We start from the raw sequence: 20887 nt of genomic DNA, 5'->3' as shown, positions 1-20887 counted from the left end.
GTCAATCGTGTATCCAACTGTTGTCACGTATTGCGTCTTACAGTTTATAAATTTTTATTTCTTTCTCTTTCTATCTTCTAACATAAGATATATATATATATATATATATATATGTACATATTGATCACATTTATTATTTATAATATAATCTTATTTAAATTGTTAATTATTATTCCGATCAGTAATCTTTATTTAAAAATCTGATCAGGTGTATAAATAAGTCTAGCTCGCAATATTCATATTTTGTATGCTTGAAATGATTTGTTTGCTCAAAATGATAAGCGCATTCATGCGCAGCCGTTTAACCGTGAGAGACAGGCTCGATATCTCTGCGCATGGATCAGTTTTAAAAGTTATATATGCTTACAAGTAAACACCGACATGGTTGGATGAGAATGATCTTTAGACAGTCACGCAGAGTTGTTTTATCTCACTTTGGAATAGGCGTGTCCTGATGCAAAATTAAGATGAAATCGAAAAATTATGTGATAGATCATACATGTTCATTCATCTATACATCCATAAAATATCCATAAAATGTTTCGAATGCTTATTTTCTTAACACGTAAACAAATAATTTAACAGATATTTTATATAATTAAAATATCTATTAAAATCTGTTGACAATGTAGCGCAATGAAAACATTTTTCTGACAATGATAATCTGAAATGTTACAAATACGTTTGCAATATAACGAACATTATACATATTTGTTTGTTGAAATTTTTCTGGCATAATTTCTTTATATTTCAAATATGATAATCTAATTCAAAATTAATCGATATACTGAATAAATATATTCGAAGTTCCAGCCATGCGAAAAACCAGTTTAACGAGACGTCCACATTTACCTGCATGTTATTTTGTATGTGTATTTGATATTTTTATTCACATCCGTGCATCGCACATAGAGATGACAGAGGCCAGCTGAAATAAAAAACAAAATGCAAGTCGCAAGAGAAGAATGTCCATAATGTCTGATTATGATAATAAAAGAAATCTTTTCAACTTCTTTTCGAATGCGATATATTGCATTGCATGTTTTTCTAACTGTTCAAATGTTGCATTTCAATAAATAACAGATTAATTCTGGTAAAAATATATATGTTTTAGTGTATGTGTAATTTTAACGTGTATTTCAATTCACAATAATCTGTAATGTATCGCATTTATTAAATTGATTAAGTTTATCTAAATAAAAACTCGATTGGCGTAGCGATTACTGATTGTGAGAACTACTCTTATACACGAGTTTACTCTTATACACGATCGAATATAACAAATGCACTAGATTGTCTTGATATTGCGATATTAATCGCTCACTGTAGAAATAAAAAATTGTTTTTAATTTATTTTTGAACAAATAATCTTTTATTTCTACAGTGAGCGATTAATATCGCAATATCAAGATAGTCTAGTGCATTTGTGACATTTGATCGTGTAGAAAAGTAAACGCTAGGTCTTTGTATCTATATGCGAGCTAGAATTAGAATTTTATTTTAGATTTGTATTTCTCAGTAATCGTTCTCGCTAATCGAGTTTTTATTTAGATAAACTTAATCAATTTAATAAACGCGATACATTACAGATTATTGTGAGTTGAAAATCATGCTGTTTGATCTTTTTAATCTTAACTGACTTCTTTCTTAATTTTTGATATTTAATTATAGAATATGAATGCTTAGCCTCCTCTTTTTTCTTTCTATTTAGCATTGTTGTTAATTTATCTATTTAACAGTCTTATACTTCTTTATTGCCATTTGACAAAGCATTATTTGCTTATCTATGAAATATAATGCTTTATTTTAACTGAATTTTTTATAATTTAATTTAATTTAATTATCTATGTTCTATTGCAGCGCTTTGGTTACTGTCCAATGATACCCTTCAAACCAGTGATTGAACCTAAACACGTAGGTGCTTTTCTAACGGAGGATCCATTAATTTCCGCGCGACAAGGTCATCTAGCTGATATACCCTGGATGACAGGAACAACATCGGAAGAAGGATCTCTTAAAGTGCCAGGTGAGAGCAATACTTTCGAAAATCAAGAATCTACATGACGTTATTATGTACTTTAGAATTACAATTATCAGAGAGCAACGCAAAATAATATTTCTTAGAAATATTTATTAAATTTTGAAGATAATTTTTAGCATAAGAGAATAAAACTACATATTTCTGTAATTTGTTACTTGCATAAAATTTCATAAAGAAGATATTGGTTTTAAATCCTCATAAAATACATGATTCTTCTTCTCGATAATATGTAAATTCATTTTTTTAACATCACATTCTTTATAACCGTGTCGCAATTTGTTACACATTAAATCTCTTCGACACGAGCATTTAATAAAATTTCGCGTAATGTTGCTTTGCGATGTAAAATTTTCAGTTTTTAAGTTGAATTTATCAATCGAAACAATCAAAGAGAATATTTATGCACGAGATGTTCCTCAGGTATTTACGGAAGAGATCAGGGCGAGCATGTGAAGAAGTTGAATAGTGATTTTCACAATGTTGCACCTCTCAGTCTACTTTACGAAGTGCGATACGACCTTCGAGATACGCAATTTCGAGATGAGATATGCACTAATATTCGCAAATTCTACTTCGGCAATAAAGACATCGATCAATCCGACGAAAGTAGGTTTAAAGTCATCGAGGTAAGTTTAAATAATTAAATAATGAATATAAAAGCCGTGAAGAAAAAAAGATTTTTTTGTTATTTCTTAAATAATATACAAAGTTAACATTTGTAGAGACTGAAAAAGAAAAACATTTATGATTTCACATTTAATCTAAGAGAAAATCTCCAAACTAAAAATTTCGAAGTTATGAAACTTTTGAGAATGAAAATTATTGTGATAAGTAGTATGCGTTATTTTTATTTATTACAATAAAACTATGTATGCGATATCTAACAAAACTCATATTTTTTATTTTATTTAGTATTATATAAGAAATAGAATTTTTTTACAACTGGTAAACAATACAGTATAAAAGTTATTCTAAAACATTACATGATATTTATAATCTACGTTTCTTATTTTATGCAGGATTAATCAAGCAAGAAAATTGCGGCTGTTTTTAATTATTCACACAAAAAAAAATGATCTTGCAACTTCAACAAAAATTTTCTAGGTGTAAAATTTTAACTGAAACAGTTAAATTACTAGAAAATACTGTGATACTGCATATATTTTGCACTGGATCAATTTAAATGACAGAGACAGAATTTATATCTGTACTATTAATGTAATTTAGACAGAAAATTTTTCAGCAATGCCTATCTTTAAGGCCTATTGTCAAGGACAATATATTTTATTATATTTGTGATTAAGATTTGGCAATGGGATCTAAATTTTCTAGAGATATTGCTAGAATATTGTTGCTATAAATTCTATACGTGACAAACAATATTCTAACAGATACAAAAAGTAGCGATAAATTTTAATTGAAACATCTAGAAATCTACATTAGCAAAATATTTTTTTGAGTGTTATGTCTCTTTATTAATTTAATGGCTTATTAATGTGACCTTGCAGATGTACAGCGACGCGTGGTTTAATCACGGCACTCACGAAGCCATCCAAGATTTTATTGCGAATCAAACTTCACCGATCTATCATTACCACTTCGCGTATAGAGGAAGCATGTCCTTCAGCACGATATTTGGCGATCCCGACAGGGATTACGGAGTGTCACACGCGGACGACTTGCAGTATTTGTTCCCCGTGGGTGAACAACTATTCAATAATAAGTTGTCCAAAGAGGATCACAAGATAATCAGTATCATGACTAAACTTTGGTACAATTTCGCAAATTCCGGGTAAGTGTGTATTTGCGATAAGTATAGTATTCCAGCAAAACTAATATTTATTACTGAATACAGCAAGATATTTCACTCGATCTTACATGGCCATTTGAATTTACATCATGGCAAAATTTTTTTATAGTTAATATTAGAATTTTATAAAATTTCATGAGAACGTATAAGATAAGTGAAATAAAATTAATATTCATTATGATACTTACAATTAGCGTAATAACGTGTATTCTTTTCGCGATTATATTATTATAATTATTATATAATATATTATTAATAATAAATTTTATAATAAATCCATTTTCCTTTTGATATATTATACAAGATATGAAACAATACATCAATGAAATATCTAATATAATAAAAATTTCTTTTAGAAATCCGACATCAAAGATCACGAAGTTAATTCCCCTTAAGTGGAAGCCGGTGAAAACGAATGATTCACCGGAGTATCTATACATAGGAAATTCAACCACGATAATTATGAAAAATAATCTTCTCTTGGAGAGAATGACGTTCTGGAACGAATTAACACACCGAATGAAGTTCCATGATTTCAAGAATATTAAGGACGAGTTATAATTTTCTCTTCCATTATCGCACATTTTTACAGTCACGAAAATCTTTTAATAATTGTAAGAACTTCAAAGTGCTTATGAATTTTTAAGAATTAATTTATTAAATTTATTTTGTGGAATGTTTGTGATTTAAATTAAGACTTTATAAATTATTTAAATTATGAATTTTATTATAAAATATTTTGTATTAAAGATTAATAAAAATTATGTTAATTAAATTACTTGAAATATCCGTATGAAGATATAAAATCACATAATGTTTGTGATCTCTAGGTAAATTTTTTTATTTTCCTGCAAGATTGATTTTTTCTATTTTTTAAACCTTTTGAGCCTTCTTTTATAAACAATATATTACTATGCATATTTTTATCATAAGTATAGTTTTAATGTTAATATTCTTAATTTTTATAATTTTTCTATTAACAATAATTACAAGATGAGTATATATTTTGTTAACTTCAAATAGCAACATTACAATTTATGCACCATTTTTCTATGTTATTACAACGTGAACAGTTATCTTCTGTTGGTTCTTGATGAGTAAATATACGATGTTTTTTTTTAAGTTTTTAAATAATCTGAGCAATAAAACATAATTTTTATTAATTTTTATCATATTTGTAGAATTATATACGTATAGAATATTTTTCTCTTTTGTGATGTTATACAATTTATGAAAATAAGTGGATATTTGTAAGAGAATTTTGTTGTATTATTATTATCTTTTGGCATCATAGCTGTTATGTACAATATAATAATTAATTAACATTATAATATTAACAGATTGAGTATTAATAACAAATTTTTACTATAAAATAAAAATTATCTAATTTTTTTTTAGTAATTCTACATAAAAATATCAAATTTAATGTTTAGTTGAGAAATATAGTAAATTATTGTAGAATATTCTTTGGAAAATATTGTATCATTATTTTTTTCTAATTTTTTATTTTTACAAACGTAAATTTTTATGATTTTATTAAGTCGAAACAATAATGTAAAGATTTATATTATAATTTATCCTACGTAAATTTTCTTATTCTATATATGTACATCAAGTATAATTATGTTTTTTTTAAATAAATACCCAAATATAATTTCTCATATTTTATTCTTTAACTGACAATTTTTATATAACCATTTTATTTAACTTTAAACCAATAATTATTTAATTCAAGTAAAAAATTTAACTATTAAAATTTTGTATTCTGCTAGAAAGATTATATGTGCATTAGTAAAGATTAAATATAAAAAATAAAGATTAAATATAAAGATGAAAAAATTATATATAATGTTCCTAATTTTACATATTTGACAGAACATAAGTTTATTTTGAAAAACTATTTATAATATAGATAGTAAACATGTAATTTGCATGTATTACATATTAATCTCTTCTTGATTTGATTGATTTTTCATATTCAAAATTTTGTTCAACCATGTGTAAAATTGAAGCCTGAATTAAACATAGTTTCAAAACGGTGTTCCAAATCTGTTATTTGGAATGTGCGAAGTTCTATCTTATTTAAAAATATATTACGTAATTCTGAAATGTTATACATCTAAAACAGATTATTGTAATATTTATTAATAAATTTATTATTAAATGAATTATTTATTTTTGCGTTATAAATACTTATATATACATACATATATATATATATATATATATATATATATATATATATATATATATATATATATAAGTAGCTCAGATGTCAAATGATACATGTACAAAAATTTGAGAAATAGAGAGTTTCACATTTACTTTTATTAAAGAAATCACAACTATACTTATAAAATTAATTTAACGAATGTGTAATCTATAAAAAAATTCTAAATTTTTCTTTGGCTATGCTGTTAACATAAAACCATCAGGTATTACATACTAATTTGATACCGCAGAAAAATAAAAAGACATAATAAATAATTATAATAAAACAATAAAAAATTATTATATTAAAATATTTAACATACAATAATACTTTAGCCTGAAAACTATAAATAAAAATCAATAATAATAAAAATGTAATAAATATTATAGATGCTTATATTTTACTTAAACATTTTTATTTTTATTTTCAAGAAAATAACAATAGAAAAAAGTGAGAAATGAATTAATGTTCCTCTTTATTCAGTGACCTAAAATCTTTCCTCAATCCGACCTCAAATCTATCAGTCGTCAGTTGAATGATTTTTTAAATTATAATATATATATATATATATATATATATATATATATAAATGAGTGAAAGAAATAGGTAAAACAAACATGAGAGATCAGATTCATCATATCTTTCTTTCGTAATTTATTAAATAATTAAAATAGGATTCGAATAGAAAAGATATCAATGTTAGTAAAATATTATCGATGTTTAGTAAACGATTTCAAACGACCGCGTTTATTTTTAAATTTAATAATGAAAACTTATAAGATTCTTCTAGTATAATTTTATAAAACGTTTTGTAGAACAACTATTTTTAATCTAATTTATTGTATTGTTCTCTTATTCGCCAAGTTTATAGTTGCTTTTTTCTAATTCATTGTATTTGCAATCAATTGTTTTTGTTTTTATTTGTTTGTTTAGTTTTCAACTAAAATGTATCCTTTTTGAATAAATGGCATCACTTTGCGTGTTATTTATCATAAACATCAAATAAAAATAAAAAACAAATGTATTTAGTGTAATTATACTAATTAATGTTTCATTGAATTATATCCTTAAATCTGCTAATAACTAGAAATCGAGTTAGAATGGATTTGTACCTATTACTTGACATCTGAGCCATTTATTATATAATATTATGTAATATTAACAGACTGAAAAACCTAATTATAATTTATAAAGAATTTACCTTATACAGCTCTGTCTTAGTATCAAATAATAATTGTTTATAATACAGATCATCCTCCAAGAATTTCTTTATCTAAAATCAATTATATTTCCATGACAGCCACATTATATAATAGTTTTTTATTTGGTATTACAATATATTTTGTATATAAAATCTTTTATAAAAAAGTTTAGCCTTTTATAAAGCCCTAGATCTTGATAAACTTGATAAAAGGCCTAATCTTTTTCTAAAAAGCTGAACTTACAACATATATCATTCGTAGTAATTATAGATTTCATGTAGAATTTACCTTTAAGAGTGTGTTTTCAGAATATACACTGTCAATAAGAACAGTCAGTACTGTATATAAACTGATGAATCTGTGGAAGAAATCAGCAGATTTATATAATTATCATGTAAAATATATTTTTATAATTATAAACAGTATGTTTTCACAAAAAAGTTATTACCTTGGTTTAAATGACTCTAAATTTGTTAATATAAAGTCAAGTATTGTATCTTTCCTGGCATATCTTGTGATAATAAAGTAAAAACTATTAAGATAATGAATGTCCGCCATTTTTACACGTGCGTCATCAGTATTCATTGTTATAATTTTAACTATAAAGTTATAAACAATAACAGGATCTTCAGAGCAGGTCAAGTATTTTAAGACTTCGTTATTTTGTTCATCAATAAATATACTAAATACTCTGCTCCAAGTATGATTATTCGCTATCTTTATACCATTACAAAATGTCCATTGCTTCCATTCTGCCCACTCTAGACTATGTTTCCAAAAAATAAAAACAAATAAAAATATAAATCTTACATCTGAAGCAAATAGTTTATCAAGTATGCGAGATCAAGCTACAAGAAGAAATGTAACTATACAAAAATCGTGAGTGTAAAACATTGGAAAGATTACCTAGTTATAAGACACTTATTGCAAATTAAGAGATGGCTTATTAGTACATTATTGGCTATACTTAAGCATGTGGAGTGACCCATGGTACATGCCCATTTTATAATTTCTTGTATCAAAGGGTTGGCGTAGATATTGTAATCACCGTATGTCATTTCGTGTTCATAAAGTTCAATTAATGTTGAGCTTAATATCGACTAACAATTATTTATTATAGTTTATTAATATACATTTTTTACATATATTTACAAATTTCGTGAGTTTTATTATTTACAAAAGAAGATTTTGCGAAACATATATAGTGTCCCACTTTAACTTTCCTGAAGTATATCGAAAACAATGCATTTTCGAAAAAAACTTTTCTTCTTTTTTACCTGATTAAATAAACTTATATAAACTTTGCAATAAAAAGATATAATTTCTTTATAAAATTATACTTTATAAAACGATATTAAATCTTTCTTGTGGAATAGTTTATACTTATTAATATTTGAAAGTTATAAAAATATTTAATTATGAAACAAATTAATAAGACGTTTCTTTTACTGTAAAGTTCATAATTTTATGTGGAAATAACTAATAATAGAAGTAAAAGTATTTATTATTAACAGAATTACGGAAAAAATAAGTATCAATCTATTATATTAAGCTATTATATATATATATATATATGCAGTCTAATATTTAAAATATTAAAACTCACAATATAATTTTTCTTCCCTCTTTTATACCTTTATCTTTAAAATTTTACATAACTTGAATACACTTAAACGACCACACTATCTACATACATATATGTACATAATACATACATATAACATATATTTCTTTATGTATGAGAAAAAAGTCAATTATTACCTTGAGATTTTTACTTTCTTCAGATGAAAAGAAACATGACATGTATTCAATAGCTTTTAGCATAGGATACCATACGATATAATCTTTCTCTTGCTTTAGATATTTTATAATTTTCACAAAGATGGATAAATCGAGTTGGCCCATTATCGCAAAGTAAAATACATCATCGACAATTTGAGCACGATTGAGAGCATGTATTTTCATATAATTCTTAGAATTCAAATATGTCACAATATTTTGCCAATTTTGAGCATCGTATTTAACACGTAAACATCCTATTGCAGAACAAATTTTACTGATTAAGTATTAAAAATTATTTCGTCCAAAACATCAATTATTAAATATATTCGATTTCGGAATATCTATGTTTTTGCATTTTAAAAAAATTATATATATTTGTAGCACGTGTTATCAATGAAAATATTAATTGTAGATTATTAATATTAAATTATTATTATTAATATTAAATTATGTTAAATTGTGTGTAAAGAATTTTATTACTCTAAAGATTTTATGTCAGCTTAGAATGATTTTTGATTGATTGCATAAATACTTAATTATCAAGCAATGCAAGTTTAATGTGCACTTACATAAATTGCTTATGAATTTAATTGTGCATTTAATGCATGATTTAATAAGTTCACTCTAAAGAGAACTGTGTTTACAGGCAAAATATAGCAAAGAATTATCTACTCCTCTTTTTTGAATAATATCAAAATTAATTGTGCAAATTCATAAAAAAGATACAATTAGTAATAGTGTATTATTCCAAAAATTTATATATGTATAATGCAGCGAGATATAAAAAATATATCTTAAAAAATGCTATTAAGATCATTTAATATGCTGTAAAAAATTTATTGTAAAATAATTGTATTAATTAAAATTATATAAAATATTTACTTTAAATTTAATGCTAGTATATTTATTTACTATTTCAATGATAATAGAAATATTTAACGTCACATACATTGTGTTTCTCTCAGCAACAATTGATCAACGATGATGTTTATAATATATGAAATATTTTGAATTTTTTATAAATACAAAAATACAGTATAGAAATCAGAAGAATATCTATATATATATATATATATCACAATAATGTATAAACGCAGAGAGATATAATAAATTTGACAAATATTTACCAATTGCTTGTAAGTTGGCTATTATCCAATTAGTGTTATTCTTGTTGTTAAACGATGCTAAAATAATGTTTTTTTGGTATACATGATTCGGTATTTGTACTAACCATTCACCATTTAAAAAGTTAGTAAAATTGAGATCTCTTTGCGTAGTGTAAGATATAGGTATGACATATAAATTGGACCTGTAGGTGTCTAATGATATTTTCGCGACATTCTTTTTATAATCATATGTCACAAGTAGCGTAATATAATTTTTTAACGGTTTCAAATAATCAACTTCATTTATTATAATATATGGAGTGATAGGATATGACTCATTAAAGGCAGTTTGCATAATTGTCCAGAAGTGTTGCCTGCTTACAGAGCTACATATATCCACAAAATTTATAAAAAAATTTAATTTCAGTATTAAAAATTGTATAACACAAAATATACAAAATTAAAATATACATTATAAAGGAAAAAGAACTATCTTATTTATAATATAATTTATTTATATAATGTAATTTTTAATTTTAGTGTAATATAACTTGATTTATTTAAATTATAATTATTTAAATTATAATTTTAATAATAAAAAAATAACTACAGGTGCAAAATGTAAACGTTTGAATGGTTAGCGATTTCTAAATATAAAATTATATTTTAAAGGATTTTTTAAACCATCAATAATTTACGATAAAGTTTAAGACAGTCTTATTTATAAATTTTGTGCCGTTTATTACAGAAGAAGATTTGTGAATATATAAAATATATACGTATCAAAATATGACAGAATATACGTATTGGTACATTAAAGAATGCAAAGTATAATATTATTATAAATAAAAGTCTGTCTTAAATTTTGACACCAGATTATAAATTATGTAAAGAGGCTTTCAAAGTAAATAGATATTAAAAAATTACACGATATATGTAAAGTGAAAGACAAAAGAACAAATAATAGATAGATGTAGAGAAAGTCTCACAAACTCCATACAAAACTTTAATAATACTAGAAATAAAATTTAAAAATAGTACAAAAATATCAAAGATTGAATACTTAGTTTCCGAGTTATGAATGATCAAAGTTTGCCTATAATAGATTTGTTTTTTATTTTCGAACTATGTTGAACTGGCTGCACTAATTAATCATTGCAACAAGAATGATAAATTACTGCACTAGTCTAATGCAGGAATATAAAACAAACCCAATATCATGACAGAATTCGCGTGTTTAGAGTTTAGACTACACTTACATGCATATCAATCTGTCATATGTATTTATTTTTCACAAAAGATAACGAAAAATAAAATAATTTATATAAGGAATTATATTACAATGTGTTACTCACGCTAATGCAAATTGAAAATGTGACTTGACAGCTTTCCAAAATCGCTTTTCATTAATTGTATATTGAAACATGCGTAACAAAGTGGTAGCTGCGGCAATAGAATACAATTAAATTTCTTCACAATAAATTTGTTATTAGTTGTCATTAAATATTTGTTTATACATTTTGTAGCAAAAATACACACATACGAAATAAAAAATACCTGTTTTTTTATAAGTGCATTCTCTCATGTGTTTAGTTACTGAAACACCAGATATCTATACCATTATTGGAAATCTAATACTTTACATGAATTGTATTTACAGTATTGTTGTACAGAAAGTATATTTTTTGTATATTTCTATCTAACCGACGACAAAAGCAATAAAGTATAACCTTTTATACAGTTTTATCAAAATTATGACACTCTAAAATCGCATATCTTGGGAATCAAACGAGACCGCTAGAAAATTCAAATGGTGTATTACTCAGAAATATACCTTCTATAACATGTGTAAAAATAGAAACAATTCGAACTGTGTAAACAAACACTTATCAAAAATTTTTCAGACAAAAGTTTTTTATCTTTTTAATATTATTTGTAACTATGCAAACTTTGATTAAAAATTTTGCAAGTTTCAAAATTTATGAAATTACTTTGTGTAATCTAGAAAATTACTGTAATTAGTGTAATCTAGAGAAAAACATTAAAACTTTAAGAAACCTTACATTTTCTAAAAATTGTAATTCACTAATATTAAGCTATAAAACGTCTCTCTAAAAATATTTTTCTACATATTTTGCATCAATAATTTTGCTCAAAATCATACTCGTATATTGTAGAGTTGACTTCGAAGAATGTTTCATTCTCTAGGTATAGACATCTCAGAACGCATTTATAAAAAAATATGCACCTTTTATTTTGAATTGTTTTAAAATATACATAGACTGTTTAAAAGATATCCGAACTATTGTTTTACAAATAGATCAACTAGTACTATTTATTGAAATATGTAATTATTCACAACATATTCCATGTAAAAAATGCAATTTCTTTACTGCCATTATAAGAATTTTGAATACATATTCTTTTTTTGTAATAAAGAAAATTTTCTTTGATTGAACCATATATTAAATTCTAGAAATGATTTTAAAAATTATTTTAATCATTTAATTTATGTTTCTTTAGCTTGAGACAGTTTGTCCTTTTGAAACAAATTCTTTGTGTGTTAAACCGTTTACATACAAAAAAATGATGAGCACTATTTAAACTTTCAATTTTTGCATCCAAATTTTCGATATTGGCTCTTTTTTTCTCCTTCTGAGTTTTCTGATCTAACGGTTTGTTAACGGTTTATATTGCATGTCATATTGAATGTCATTAAATTTCAAAATTCAAAATTTAACATTCATCCTTTGCTCCATTATTATTTTTTCGACAAAGGTAATAAGATATTTTCACTTTTCTTATCATCAAATAAAAAAAGCAATGTAGCGCAACAAGGTGTTGTAAATAAAGTAAAAGAAACAAAATTACACATTAATGAATGAAACTAATAGCCGCTTGTGAAATAGTTCGGATTGTTCAAATATTTTTGAATCAGACCATGAGTACAAAACCATTAAAAAATAGGAAAAAAACACTTTCATATGTTTATAGGTTTTAGGTTTTTAAAATATATATATATTTTCATAAAACAATTCAATGAAATCTAATTGAAAAATCTTGGTGTCATCTAACAAAATGAAAAAAATAATCTATTATAATGTATATACATATATGTAAAATTTTTACTCTCTTTTATGTATTTTCTGTTTTCTTTTTCTAATAGTTTTGTTAAAAAATTTATGAAAAACTATATACTTGACCATACTTTTAATAGAATGGTAATGATCCATAAATTTATCGTTTCCTATCGAAAACCAATTAAATTTGCCTTGATAATCGAATTCCTTCAGAAACCACGTGGTGAATTTTGACAGAAACCAATCTTTTTCGATTAACCGGATAATTTCCTGTTGATCTTGAACCACAAATAAATCCATCAATCGATAATTTGGGAAAATCTAGAGAAGAAAGTTTTGATGCGATTAAATAAATATTTAATATAAAATATAAAAACATTAGGAATATTTATTAATTAGCTGCAATTTTTTAATAATGTCATAAAAAAATTTGTTTATTTTCATTGTAAAAATATAATAAATTATCTTTATAATAGTGTACTATGTTCAGTGATAGAAATATTTAAGTGTTATTACAAACTTTTTCATAATTTTAATTTATTTGTTCTATTATATAATTTCTTTTCATTAATTAATAATATATCTTTACGTTTTATTTTATAATAATTTGACACAATCACAAAATTAGAGTTGTGATTTTATAGCGCTCATGAAAAGAAAATTTATATAGACTTAATGATATTTTTATTTGTGTGTATTTTCAACAAACATTTCTTTTAGTATTATTATAAATAGATAAAATTATTATAAATAGATAAAATAGTAGAAATGTTAAACAACCTTATTAATTATGTGCATTCCAAGAAACGTAACAAAACCATCATTTAATGTATAGTTGTTCAACATAAATGGTGAAGGAGATCCAGTATTTAACCATTCATAGATCATTTTACATGCTGTTAAGCGTACTATCTTATATCTATGCAAAATAGTGTCTAATTTCTTATCAATCATGACATCTGTTTCTCTGAAATTTATTCGTAAATAATACAGTTATTGTAAAAGTCTATTGTAAACTTGCAGTTTATCAATTTAACAATATTTTATTTAATAATATTATGTAATTTAATAGTGCATTAGTCAAAATGTACATGTAGGAATAATTGTTACGATTATTACATTATAAATATTTGCCTAATTAAGAACGATTAAAATTTTGCAATAAACAAAAAAATAATGCAGATAATATGTTTTACACGTATTCTACAGATATTATTAAAGAATATAATAATACATGTGTTCTTATAATAGAAACATAGATTGGAAAATATGCATATTTCTAAATTCTGAAATATATATTTTTGTTTTAATTACACATTATAACAATAAGAACAACAAAAATATATGTTTTGCTATATTCTAACAATAAGAACAAATATTTTTGAACTTAAAAATTTTTAATGACACAGACATAATTTTGTTTTTTTAAATAAATTAATAATTTTTTTTTAAATTATGTGTTTCTTACCTATAAACAACGATCCCAAAAGTTAACATGTTTTCATTATAGAAAATTGGAGCCGGAATTGCGATATAATCCACTTTCGAAATTTCTCTAATAAATTTAAATTCATTTTCTAAATACAGTGCCATACGAGTAATAATTTTATGCATAAATAATGCGTATTCCATTAAAGGCTTTCGGCACCATACTCGAACATTTTCGTTCTCCTTACGAATAAAATCGAAATTAGTCATCAGAACTACTGACACGAGACCAGTAGACATTAATGGAGTAGTTTTGAAATGTGTCCATTGTATATTATTTTTTTCCAATTTCTCTACATCTACAGGCATATTTGATAAAGCCCTGTAGTTAGTATTATGTTTTATAGAAATGTTAAACGTGAGCCATGAAAACACATTGAAACATGGAAATATTTCTCGGACAGAAACTAGCTGAAAATGCGTTGCGGCCAGGCATATCACAGATCTAAATCATATTTTAACAACATGCTTTAAATAACGAAAAATTTTCAACTCTTGCTGATATAAAATATTTAAAAAGTTAAAATAGTAACTCGAAAATGCACAAGGAGTTTAGAAGTAATATTTAGAGAGAGAGAGAGAGAGAGAGAGAGAGAGAGAGAGAGAGACAGAAATATTTTTAATGTGTTTTATTACAATATAACATGTATGATTTATTTATTTGTGTGTATAGTATGTATTTAGATGTATGTATTTATTACATTATATGGTATTTTAGAAAGATATTGCGGGGATCTTCCTAATTAGATTTATTTTAATTACAAATTTTCTAACCAATTTAGAGTAAATATTTTTTTTTGTTAATTAGAAAATATTCAAAGAAATCAATAATTGTCATTTTCCAATTTGTATCATCATATATATATATATATATATATATATATAGCTATTTCTATATAACTAACTTACAAATTAAAATTCTATGATTAAACTTTATTTAAATTTAACTAAAGAGCTCTATTTTAGTTTTATATATATTTAGTTATTTAAATTTTTTAAAAGTTTAAATGAATAAAGCCATTTTTTATTGTTTTAATTCAAGAATTGTAAATATCTCGATAATTTGCTAGAAAATGTATTTCAAATAGATCAAACAACTGTGATCAAAGGAACATTTGATAATTTTTTTATTATTTACTATATAAAAAAAATAGTAAATATAATAATATTTTGCAAATTATTAACTTTAAAAAATTTTAAATAGACAAGATAAACACGATAAAATAAAATAGTATCTTCTAATACACAAACACTTTAATAATAACACATTAAACTTTTACAATTTATAATGTTTTTATAATTTTATTTTTACAACAAAAAATACGATATAAAAGCAGTTTTCTTGGTTAATATGAAAAAATTAATTATTACATTTAAGTTTAATTATATTCACATTTTAAAAAAATATTAGCGTATATATAAAAGTGTATACGTAAAATAGCTTTATTAATATTTTATTAATTATGTAACATTAAGACGGACTAATTAAGAGCAAACACGTAGTACTTTAAAATGCATATATATATGTGTGTGTGTGTGTGTGTGTGTGTGTGTGTGTGTGTGTGTGTGTGTGTGTGTGTGTGTGTGTGTGTGTGTGTGTGTGTGTGTTTGACATTGCGTGTGTTTTTTTTTTTTTGAAAGACGATAATGTCACATAAAAGCAACAAACAAACGTTTCGACTTTAATTCGGATCGTCTCTGGAGAAAATGAGTCAATTCGTTTAATTAATACTAATTTTTTTATTAATTATTAAGTGTAATTTATATAAAATAGTAATGTGAATATGTTTATAGCATGATAATTTATAACATTTTACTTACGTTTTTAATTTAATTAATTTATAATTTAATTAGATTACTTACGATACTTGATCCTCTTCAGTTACAGAAAAAACTCTAAATCCTCCTAAATTTTCAGCTATAATGCCAGTAAAATATATATTCAAATCATAAAATCTTGATAATAGTTCGTCTACAAAATAAACATTTGTTATATGCGTTTCGTTATTATACGAATAAATCGACGGTTTGTAGACCATAATTTCTTCCTCATTTTGTTTAGATTTATATGTGTTACTATTAATTAACATCACGTCAATTATACTTAGATGTTCCGAAAAAAAACTTATATTTTTTGTTGCATGACGAATGTTGATGGCAATATTGCATTCGCCATAGAAAACTCCATCTTTAATAAATGGTATAAATGTAATATTATAATCGTATGGTACTATGCCCGATATAGTTAATAAATTTGTATAATCATTAGTAAACGCAATAATGGATATTAGATTGCTACTTAATAATAATAGCTTGAGGAACGCCATCAATTTTTCCTTCTATTATCTGCATAAGAATTTCTCTTTATTAGAAACGACACAAATAAAAATCATGTATCATAAAGCATGTTCTACGGAATTAAAAATTAATAAAATGTGTATATATAAAAGAGGGAAAGTTACAGCACTTTTTTAAAAAAAAGGTAGATATTCTCCAATAGAAAAAAAAAAATTCATAATTTTATACATATTTTGATAGGCGACATATTTTCACATTTTTTAAATAGTATTTTAGAGCTAAAAGTTAAGAAATTTTACGTTATTCATTTTTTTATAAACAATAAGTAATTTCTAATCACTTATACTATTATTTATTGAACAGTTTGTACATATTAGAACATAAATATTCATGATTAATAATTTTTTCATATAGTGCTTACCGAAAGTGTTATCAAATTTTTCTTAAAAATATCAAAACGCATCAATAATTTTCAAGTAATTAAATTCAGTTTAAGATATATAATTTTTGCCAAGTTTAAGAGAGTTTAAAGAAGATATAATTTTATGTATGTATATATTTATGTATATGTATGTATATTAAATTAACTTTGTGAGAATTTTAATGATTCTATTAATTTCTTTAATTAGAAGGTCATCACATTATATAATATTAAGATTCAAAAAATTCAATATAGACACACTTGTTATTCTGATTTCTTCAAGTTCAAGAAATAAAAGGAGAGAAGGAAAACTTCTTTTATTGTAAACTAATTAAATATTTTAACAAAAAGAAGATAAATATAAAGAAACATAATCACTTTTTGTAATTTTTACACTAAACACGAGTTCGGATTTTAAATTGCTTCGTTACATCACAATTTTCAGAATTATAAGATTAAAATTACAATGATGACTTTTTCATATATTTTATTGTCTTGTTACTATAAAATGTTACGAATTTTCGTATGTTATAGAGCATAACTTTATTTAAAAAACTAAAATTATAAAATTAGCATAGCATTTATTACGTTTGTTGTATGTATAATTAATTTAAATACTTTTTATGTATGTGTGTGTGTATATATTTGTTATCAAATACGTAGAATAAAACATAGATGCCATAAAACGCGTAATATTTAATATGACAATTAAATATTATTAACTCTGAAATTTCTGGATAGAATTAAATCAAATTGAATTGATCAAGTTTACTTTAAAGAGAGCATAACAATACATGCTTAAAATCTTCTATATTAAAATTCTCTATATGCTGCATAAATAATTTTAATAAAAACAATATTGAAAAATAAATACACTCTTGAGTTTGTGTTTTAAATTATTCAAATCGTCCTCAACATATATTGTACATATTTTACTTATTTTTAAAAAGAGTATATGTAATATTATATTTTTGTGATAACTCACCTATATCAAACTTGCTGGCCGATGAAAAACCAAGTGTATAATTAGGTTTTTATTATTAAAAACTATGAATGTTGAAAATATATCTGTATCAATTCGATCTTGCTGTTCTTCAAAACAACGAAGAACTAACATGACTTCTGACATCATAATATAACATAGTATGTAAACGACTTTTAAATTCAAAATAAAGAAGGTAGATCAAGTGTCTTACCAGGTAGACAATAACAATAAACGTGATAAAAACTGTCAATATATAACTAAAGTAACTTTTCTCATTATACATTTTAAAATAATAATATGAAAATTATTTTAGAAAAAATTATATTCTGTACTTTTACAGCAAACAATCTATCATCGTTTATATCATAATTTACTGATTTTATATGGACTTTTAATATTAAATATCCAAAATTAATATTTGTTTTCCGTATAAATAAAATAAAAAATTGGTTTCCAAACAAATTTTTTATTGTAAAATTTTAGATTTCAACATAGAGCTTTAAAAGCCTTAAATAACTAAAAATTCAAAATATATGTTGTTTTTTTACAAAAAAAAATTTACTAATAATCGAAAATTATAACATTCTTGTAAACAATTATAAATAAAAATGCTAATTCTATATCGAATTTAAATTTATACAGAACTGTACATCTCTCTTTTGAATCTTTGCTTCGATAAAGATACTTTATATACAATTTGATCTAAAAATTCTGCATTCAAATTTATATGACACAGATTTGTTTATGATTTTCTCTCTTCTTTTTTATTAAGAAAACTCTTACAATTAGATCAGAAGAAATAATTCCCAGTTAGAGATTAAAAAGACAGTTAACATAACTTAATAAAAACATTTTCAATATTACAATACTTACTTAATTAATAGAAGTATCATTATAATGAACTAAATAGTGACAATGAAAATGATTTCAGATCATTTTAGTCCTAAAGTACTACGTATCAAATATGTGTACAGAGCGACCCATAATCACCGAAGAATAGTTTAATAATATATAGAAAATAATATTTGGAAAATTATTTAGATTTAAATATCTATATAGAAAAATGTCGAAATAATCTTCAACTAGGCAAATATTTAATATCGCGTAAAATTTGCACACTAGAGAGATATTTTTTTCTTTATACGTACCAATTTGTAATTAATTTTAGCATTTAGTTTTTTATTAATTTCTATTGCTTATTTTATTTTGTATTTTATTTGATTGATAGAACTGATTTTATATTTTATGTATAGATAGTATGTTTAATGTATGTACAATATATGTGCATTATGTACAATTTTTATACAAACAATATATCTAGTTTAACATAAGTTTAAAAATAATGAATTAAAAATTTAATAGAAAATTTTCTTAGAATGTAATATGTACAAAACGCAATTTTTTTACGATTTAAAATTGAGTTCAGAGTCCGCCGTGCACGCGGCTATTTCGCCGTCCGAGGATTAAAGCAACGAATTTATTTACAAAAATTTCTATACAAATCCATTGCTTTAAAATAAAAATTATTTGTCACTCACCGATATTGATGCGCAACAGCAGAGTTGTCGACACTGATGTTATGGTGTCTGCAACAAATAAACATAAAATCCAAATTATAACAGCGTTTGAAATAATTAATATTCAAAAAATTATTAATAAATATATTCATCAAATTTTATATTTGATGCGTACAATAATATAAGCAAATATATAAATATAGAATAATTTTATAAATTCTAAAAAAATATTTATTAAATAAACACTTTTGTCGGATCTATATAAAAGTTTTTCTCTCTAAGCCTCTCTTCTTAAAATCATTTAAATTAATAAACCAAATTAATTCGTGCACGTGATTTATAATAATTAATATATAAACAATAATATTAACCTTAGGGATGCTCCGCCAGTGCAGAATGCCTCTCCTAGGCCTCCTTCTCCTCTCAGAATGACAGGGTTCATTGTTTTACACGCGCACTAGTTTATTTGAAGTTTAAACTGCACAAAATTAAAGTCACGCGATATTTTAAATCGCATAAAAATAAAAACGCACGATCTTTTGAACGGCATTCCCGAATTTTGGAACAAAAAAAAATCTCATTTTATCACGTATGAGAATCATACTTAAAGTCGACAAGTCAGGAATTCAACCAACAAACTTCGAGCAAGAATTAAGTCCGAAGCGGAAGAAGACGAAATCGATTGAGGGAATCGACTCGTGAATGAAATTCGCTTGACTTTTTGTTCCATTTAGTCGGCATCAAATAGGATCCTCGATAACAATTTCGTGATCGAAATCAGGAATTTATTAAATTAGTCTAACGCGAAAATCTAACTCCGATCGCGCTTACGAGATGAAGAGACAAGCGCGCTATACATCACCACGGCCGAGTGCCATGTTATTATTTTATTTATTTATTTCGAAATCATTTGGACGTATTTTAACCCGTTAAGATTTGTCGCGC

The 20887-nt window shown here is 24.2% G+C and overlaps 2 protein-coding genes and 1 long non-coding RNA gene across 5 annotated transcripts in view; 1 reads left to right on the top strand and 2 right to left on the bottom strand.

The window, feature by feature from the left end:
- LOC140672426 (carboxylic ester hydrolase) overlaps window positions 1-4625 on the top strand; it is a 16942-nt gene extending 12317 nt beyond the window's left edge. For both annotated transcript variants that reach the window (XM_072904598.1, XM_072904599.1), the window contains exons 6-9: window positions 1861-2026; window positions 2462-2667; window positions 3550-3833; window positions 4208-4625. In XM_072904598.1, coding sequence (XP_072760699.1) covers window positions 1861-2026; window positions 2462-2667; window positions 3550-3833; window positions 4208-4412 — 861 coding nt within the window. In that variant the 3' untranslated portion in view covers window positions 4413-4625. The remainder of the gene's footprint in view (window positions 1-1860; window positions 2027-2461; window positions 2668-3549; window positions 3834-4207) is intronic.
- LOC140672431 (uncharacterized) lies at window positions 187-20887 on the bottom strand. Its single transcript, XR_012047895.1, has 3 exons — window positions 20314-20887; window positions 19964-20011; window positions 187-928 (listed from the first exon to the last, which is right to left on the bottom strand). It is a non-coding gene; the product is annotated as an uncharacterized lncRNA (long non-coding RNA).
- On the bottom strand, window positions 5610-18609 carry LOC140672421 (thyrotropin-releasing hormone-degrading ectoenzyme-like). 2 transcript variants are annotated; one of them, XM_072904578.1, is made up of 13 exons: window positions 18426-18609; window positions 16585-17067; window positions 14702-15166; window positions 14014-14200; window positions 13362-13554; window positions 11509-11596; window positions 10175-10539; window positions 9027-9301; window positions 8172-8365; window positions 7714-8031; window positions 7554-7623; window positions 7265-7336; window positions 5610-5970 (listed from the first exon to the last, which is right to left on the bottom strand). In XM_072904578.1, the coding sequence occupies exons 2-13, from the start codon at window positions 17046-17048 to the stop codon at window positions 5842-5844; spliced, it is 2820 nt and encodes a 939-aa protein (XP_072760679.1). In that variant the 5' UTR covers window positions 17049-17067; window positions 18426-18609; the 3' UTR covers window positions 5610-5841. The 2 variants fall into 2 exon arrangements, with proteins under 2 accessions (XP_072760679.1, XP_072760680.1); XM_072904579.1 differs by having other exon boundaries at window positions 5610-5954.

The sequence above is a fragment of the Anoplolepis gracilipes genome, chromosome 13 (genome assembly GCF_047496725.1).
Source record: "Anoplolepis gracilipes chromosome 13, ASM4749672v1, whole genome shotgun sequence".
NCBI classification, from domain to species: Eukaryota; Metazoa; Arthropoda; class Insecta; order Hymenoptera; family Formicidae; genus Anoplolepis; species Anoplolepis gracilipes.
The sequence above is the reverse complement of the archived record's forward strand: the minus strand, read 5'-3'. Positions and strand labels throughout refer to the sequence as shown.

Excerpts from the sequence above, each read along its gene's own strand:
- LOC140672421 (XM_072904578.1), bottom strand. The coding sequence starts at position 17,048 with ATGGCGTTCCTCAAGCTATTATTATTAAGTAGCAATCTAATATCCATT. Across the intron at positions 10,540-11,508 it reads CATTTTCAATTTGCATTAGC|CTCTGTAAGCAGGCAACACT; the intron begins GTGAGTAACACA and ends GGATATATGTAG. Across the intron at positions 5,971-7,264 it reads CTAAGACAGAGCTGTATAAG|ATGTATAACATTTCAGAATT; the intron begins GTAAATTCTTTA and ends AATCTGTTTTAG.